Source organism: Herpailurus yagouaroundi, unplaced genomic scaffold, assembly GCF_014898765.1.
Source record: "Herpailurus yagouaroundi ecotype Mexico unplaced genomic scaffold, PumYag 29, whole genome shotgun sequence".
NCBI lineage: Eukaryota > Metazoa > Chordata > Mammalia > Carnivora > Felidae > Herpailurus > Herpailurus yagouaroundi.
The window spans coordinates 103,459,178-103,466,363 of NW_024412377.1; the positions used below are offsets into that span (position 1 = coordinate 103,459,178).

A 7,186-nucleotide genomic window follows, 5' to 3' on the forward strand; every position below is an offset into this window, starting at 1 on the left:
TTTTACCGCATCTTGCTAAAGCAAATATTTCTTTTTGATGTTAAATGCCAAAAGAGGAAACGTATCTTTTGCTCTTCCCAAAATTTATAGAACTATGAGAGTCAGGAGTAAAGAGACAGCCTTTTATTTATTTATTTATTTTTTATTTTTTTTTTCAACGTTTATTTATTTTTGGGACAGAGAGAGACAGAGCATGAACGGGGGAGGGGCAGAGAGAGAGGGAGACACAGAATCGGAAACAGGCTCCAGGCTCTGAGCCATCAGCCCAGAGCGCGACGCGGGGCTCGAACTCACGGACCGCGAGATCGTGACCTGGCTGAAGTCGGACACCTAACCGACTGCGCCACCCAGGCGCCCCGAGACAGCCTTTTAAAAATCACAGAAAGCATTCAGGATTCCTGACTCTAAAAAACGACCCATTAGCCTCAATATATAAATTGCATACATTTTCCAGATAACACTTCTTTAAAAAAAAAAAAAAAAGTAAGAATTTAATAATCATTCATTAACCATCTTTTGGGTTCCTGACAAGGTGCTACACACCGTAAATACAAGAAAAGGTCACTGTGCCTGCCTTCAAGGTGCTTATATTCTAGATATGGAGACACAACCCACATATGAAGCAACTTAGGAATAAGACAAGGCAAGACACAGTCAGTTGTGAGATGGAGAGGTACAGAGAGTGGGCACTATCATGCTCAGAAATGGAAATGGTCAGCCTCATAGGAGCCATCAGAGAAGAAGCCCGCCAGTTCTCCCACTCGCTAGCCCCTGGCCTTATATACATCCCTGGACCTCAGTGCTCAGATCTGTAAAATGGCAGAGCTGAGCCACCCGTACAACAAATTTGTTTTGAGCACTCACTGTAAGCCAGGCACTATTTGCGGTTCTGGTGATACAGCGTTGAACAAGATAATGGCCCCACCCTAATGGATTTTATGGTCTGGCGGAGGGAAAGGGGAAGGCAGATAGATGAATGTATAAATACATGACATGGCAGGTAGTGATCAGGACTGTGAAGAAAATCAAGAAATCAAGAAAATCAAGATAAAGTGATAACGAGTGACAGGGGGCCACGTCAAGAAGGTAATTTGGGAAGGGGTCTCGCCCATCAAGTCACATTGGTGGGTGGGCGTGGAAGATGTGAGGTGGCAACCCAAACTGGTATTAGGAGAGCGTTCCTGGAAGAACGAACAGCAAGACAAGGCCCTGAGAGAGGAATGACTCGAAACGTTTGAGGAGCGGCGCGAACACCAGTGTGGCTGAATCACGACGGGGGCCTGGAGAATGGGAAATGAAGAGAAGCCAAGAGCCAGACCATGAAGAGCCATAAAAGCCAAGGTAAGGAGTTCAGGTGAGAACCCCTGGAAGGCTTAAGAAGGTGTACCAGAGGATCCAAACCATCTCTGATCTGAAGGGCTGGGACCTAAGCAAGATGGTCCTGAATGAGTAGGATCTAGAATGGAGGAGTCCAAATGCCAAGTATTCACATTTCAGATGGTGTGGACCCCTGTGCAGATCAGGAGTGATTTAATTAAGGAAGTAACCAGGCTAAGGAGAAAAAATATCAGGGGAAGAAGTCTGGAGACCAAGAAGGGTCCCAGGTATTTCATGGGAAAACGGTAAAATATATGGAGCCTCTGACCATCAGGAGGCAGCCAGTGCCCTGGTGCCATCCCTCTTCAGTCCAAAAACTCCCAATTTGGTGCCCTGTTAGGGCCTCACAAGGCCTTATCGCTCTAAACACCAACCGGCCGTTCAAAATGCCCTAGTCCTACGGTTCATGGCCAGTGTCAGCTCTACTATAGGTAACAGGTGGGTGCTAATGTTAAATAAATCCATGCTAATTGGTTAGTGCTTCTCAAATTTCTTCCTTTCTATTTACTATTTCTTCCGAAGGCAGGAGAGAGAAAACACGTGGCTCCAGAATGTCTGCAAGATATAAAGCGAACAGCCCATCACAAGCAAGACGCTTCACTGAAGACTTGCACTTTATCTTAAAATTAGTGTGAATGTTCCTTTGATTCCAGATTTACTTATAAGAACCCAATAACAATGTGTTATATTGTCCAAGGAGCAGATATGACCCTGGAAGAATATATGCCACATCTGTCCTGTGCTTTGCCAAATGCCTCGCACATCATCCCATATCCCCAGGGCTGGGGAAACTCACCTTGAAAAACGTGAATCACTAAACCCAATTAAAACACTCTCCTCTCTTGGAAGGACCCCGCGTAGTTGCCAATATCTGGGGTTTCAAGGATCATCACTCATTATTAGAAGCAACATACGAGGTAGAGGGCTCCTAAAAGCAGATTTGGATGTCTTCCTAAATGAAATCGCTAATGCCACCCTTATTCTACAGTTGTCCATCTTATAAAAGCACATTACTAACGCAAGCTGGAAATACTCTGCATCCCAACTATCTCTGAATCTCAGCGGACATTAATGGGAGTAGCATGTGCCATGTAGCCATTCCATAGCCATTACAAAGACTGAGTAAATCCTTCAGTGCCACATGCTCTTAGGAAGTGACGCTCTCACAATGAGTAAGAAAGCATTCCCAAAGAAACTGGCACCTCTCCTGTCACTTAAACGGTAGTTTACAGCATCTCGGTGGGGGAGGCGATGTTTCTCATATTGTGTTTGTTTAATATTTGACAATATCTTGGCTCATACTGTGGTGGGTTTGAGATAAAATGATTATTTGTATATACACAGTTGCCCACACAGATGGGAGAAAATGTTTATTTGGAGGGGGAGAAAAAGAAATTAGAAGGAAAAAAAAACCCTCCATGATACATGCATCAATACTACTATGATTACACAATGCTATATTAACAATATTTTGAGGGAGTCCCTCTAAATAACCATCCTGCCTTCCAACTCAGAATCCACATAATTACAGCTTTCTGGCTACCAGAACCGGAAAGGATGCCATGTTGGATGCTGCCAGTGCTGGGGGGTTGAGCAGGCTGCTGCTGCCACCCAGTGGGGACTGCCGAAATGGCAACCGCAGGAAGCTTCAGCTACTTGCAACTAAACAGAAAATTTATGTACTTTCTAAGTAATTCCTATTTTCAATTCTCACATTCGCAGAAATTACAATAAATAACAAACACGGGATGATTTATGTAATTCTAGCTTCATTGCGTAGTACAAAATGTACTGAAGATAAAATACATATAGAAACATTTCGTTTTGTCATTTTACCCATTCCTTAAATATCTAGTTTATGTTGTATTTACAGTATAGTTACTTTCTTTTTTTTATTTTTTAATGTTTATTTATTTGGGGGGGGGGAGGGCAGAGAGAGGGACACACAGAATCTGAAGTAGCCTCCAGGCTCTGAGCTGTCAGCACAAAGCCCGATGGGAGGCTCAAACTGACGAACTGCAAGATCATGACCTGAGTCAAAGTCAAATGCTTAACCGGCCAAGCTACTTTCTTTTAAATTGGGGTCTGATAAATGGTTTTTATTCTTAATAAAAATGAATATCCCAAATCCAAAGACATTAGTGTTTTTGCTTTACGGTGCAAAAACACATCTGTGATGACAGTTTTTGTTCCTTATTTTTTTAAGTTTATTTATTTTGAGAGAGAGAGAACACAAGTGGGAGAGGGGCAGAGAGCGAGAGGGAGAGAGAGAATCCCAAGAAGGCTCTGCACTGCCAGCGCAGAACCTGACATGGGTCTCGAACCCATGAACCATGAAATCATGACCTGAGCCAAAGTCAGAGGCCCAACTGCCTGAGCCACCCAGGCGCCCCTCTTTTTTATTAAGCTAAGCGTTGATTTTGGGTAGAATCCTCCAACTTAAATATTTTAAGAATCCTTATAAGTTAGAGAAATCTTTGTTTAACATATAAATAAGTCTTCAAACTGGATATTATAAGAGTATCCTAATGATGGACTTCACAAATTAACAGAGGCAAATTCAAGGGTGGATTTGTTGGGCAAGTTTCCGGGAAACCAATCAGGATAGTGCTTAAAAATACAACATTTAGTGGGGAAAAAAACCTGTTTTGGAACATTGCATGAAGGATACTACCATTCATATAAATGTCAAAAATGCACAGCATCATTCCATATTGTTTACAGATTCATAAAAGTATATACATATGGACTCGATTCACAGCCAAATTCATGATAGCATTTCCTCTGGGGAGAGTGAGGGGAAATGGGCCTTCACCTTTATGTGTAATATTTTATCCTATTTAAAAGATACAGAGATGGAGCCCCTGGGTGGTACAGTCAGTTAAGCTTCTGACTCTTTATTTTGGCTCAGGTCATGATCTCATGGTTCGTGGGATCGAGCCCCGTGTCAGGCTCTGCACTGATGGCACAGAGTCTACTTGGGTTTCTCTCTCTCCCTCTCTCTCTCTCTGCCTCGCCTTCTCTCTCTCTCTCTCTGTCTGTCTCTCAAAATAAATAAATGAACTTTTTAAAACAAAGAAATAAAAAGAGAGAGAAGATATGAAGCAAATATGACCAAATATTCAATTTTTTTTTGTTTCATATGATGGTTCCACAAGTGTTTTTCATTATCTTTTCCTTATTCCATTAAAAAGCAAAAAATAGTGCTCAAATTCATTGCAAGATCTTTGTTACACTGAGTATGGTATGGAAGTCTGGGATCAGAGCTAAAAAAACTAAACTAAACTAAACTAAACTAAACTAAAAACAGGGGTCTGAAGTGTCCTCCTTAGTCCACAGAGTGCTCAGCTTTTCCCCTAAATAAATTCAGGTCAAACACTTCAAGAATACTTGGTTTGAAGGTGCATCAGTTTTTACCCAGGGCACCGTCATGCCTCCTCCAACCCTTATATTAAAACATTCCTCTCAAAACTTAAGGGAGACATAATCATCAGCTTTTTTGGTCCAGAATAGCCTGCTGGTATCCTGAAGCTCCTAAGTTAACAACTTAAATATTCCAATGATAAATTTTCAGAGGCCAAATGAAGAATAAAATAGAAGGGCAAGTGTTTTCCTCCAATACTTGTACTCCTGTCACTCCTAAACATAGCAGATTATTAGGAACGGGAACTTGGCACACACTGATGGAGGAAATTTTTATTTAATTCACTACCGTAAATTGCAAAAAAATATGTGTTCATGCATTTAGAAACCCCCTAGAGGGAGTATTTCTTCAGAAATAGAAAGAAAATAGGATTTAAGAGAAATGTGTTTTAGGTTATTATTTCTCTGTGTAAGAACCTAAGCCTTGCCCCAAAATAAATGTAGTCTAGACTGCAATCCAGTGAGAATCAAGACCGCAATCTACTTATTCCTTCTGCTTTCACAATAGAACCACTCACAGTTGTGATGAGAATCATCCCAAATTATAAGGCATAAAAACTGGCACTGCCTCACATATTATTAATCTATTTGCAGATGGCACCACATTTTACAACATGACCCTATTACAAGAAATGCTGATTCTGCAAATGCTCTGCTTGCAAGCGAGAATGGAGCAGTTAGAAGTCACGGCAATGCTGTATTTTAAGCTTTCCAAAATGTACACTAAAGCAAAAGTCCTTGAAGGTTGTAGAAAATAACTCCATCGTCTTCAAACCATTGCAAAACTTTTCAGATCGAACATGGACATAAACCAACAAATATCTTTGTTGGTTCTCTAATCAGAAACAAGTACACATAATTATTTCATAGAGTAGGAACTTAAAATTTGCTAATATGTTGAACAATTAGCAAAACATAGCCTGCGAAACTTTAATTGAGATTCCTCTGGCATAAAATAAAAAAATACTGGCTATGGAGTTGCCAAATCCAAAAACAGGCAATCTTACTGACAACAGCAAGGCTGTTGGCAGATAATAGGAGATTCATCCTCAAAAAAGGAAAGATTCAAGAGTCCAATCCTTAGAGGTTTCTTTTCTCACACCTTACACATATGAGCTGCGCTAAGTCTGCAAGTTTAACATGAAAGCCAAAGTGACCAGTCAATTCCTGATATTTATATTTAATGTTTGGACAGATGGAAAGCTATCATATTTGATTCAACATATAGCTACTGAGGACCCGCTGTTCGCACAATGTTTTTTGGTGAGAAATATATCTGGATTAATCTTACCAGAATTTCATTACCTCCTTCAGTAAGTCTCTCCAACTGTATACTTCCATTTTGTCTGATTTTTTAATTTAAGTTTATTTTATCAGTATTACATAATACATGCTCGTCACAACAAACATGGAAAATACAGGAAAAGAGAATAAGGGGGAAAGCCAATCACAGTCCCACCAGGTAGAGATAATTATCAAAATTCATGGATTCCCTCAGAATATTTTTTTCTCATTCTGTAAAGATTTCTCATTTCCAAATCACAATGAAAGGAACTTGAGTACTTTATCAATTTTGTTTTCTATTATATGCCTTAGAGACATAAGATATAAATATAACCTCACTACAAACTGGTATCTGACACAACAGAATAACATTTGCAAAATGTAATGTTGTAGTGACAATAATGAGGCTGATTGCTACAGACATGTTAAACTCTGAGTGTTAAATGCTTACATCTTATTTTTTCAGAACATTGATCCAACAACAAAAATAGACAACAGCAGCTGAAAATTTATCTCATTCAATGTTCTAAGATAAAAGAGCTAACCATTCATTCCATTATTTTCTGCAGATAAATCCTTTTTTCATACTGAAATCTGATGGCAATTAAATTATGATATTTTCCCAGGCTACTGTATGAGAGGAAGCTGAAGGCCATCACTATACAGCATACTGCAACATAAAGACTCTTCTGTTCACCAATTCTGGAGCATTTCCAAAATATACCCAACAATCCAATTTTATTTCTGTCCTGGAGGCTGTGTGCCAAGGATGGGATATAAGCACAGGAATATATAAGCAGCAAGATTACAGTCAACTGACTCTGAAAATTAAAAATGGCAGACATAGTGAGGCCGGCAAAGCCCCAGTCACATCCCCTTCAGAATATTTTGTTGAGAATTTCTTCATAATTTCCGTTATGTAATATATCCAAGATTGTACAAGCCAACTTTATAATGTATGACATCATAAAGCAACTAGACCTATCAGATCACTTTAAGAACACATTGCCCAAAAGTAGCAAACACACAGTCTTATCAAGAACACATGGAACATTCTCCAGAAGACACCATACATTAAGCTGTAAAATGAGCCTCAATAAAT

At 39.8% G+C, this 7,186-nt stretch overlaps 1 protein-coding gene across 1 annotated transcript; it reads right to left on the reverse strand.

The window, feature by feature from the left end:
- Positions 1–1,167: 1,167 nt before the first annotated feature.
- On the reverse strand, positions 1,168–6,955 carry LOC121041980 (protein kish-A-like). Its single transcript, XM_040493250.1, has 2 exons — positions 6,716–6,955; positions 1,168–1,280 (listed from the first exon to the last, which is right to left on the reverse strand). The coding sequence occupies exons 1-2, from the start codon at positions 6,927–6,929 to the stop codon at positions 1,168–1,170; spliced, it is 327 nt and encodes a 108-aa protein (XP_040349184.1). The 5' UTR covers positions 6,930–6,955.
- Between the last annotated feature and the right edge of the window lie 231 nt (positions 6,956–7,186).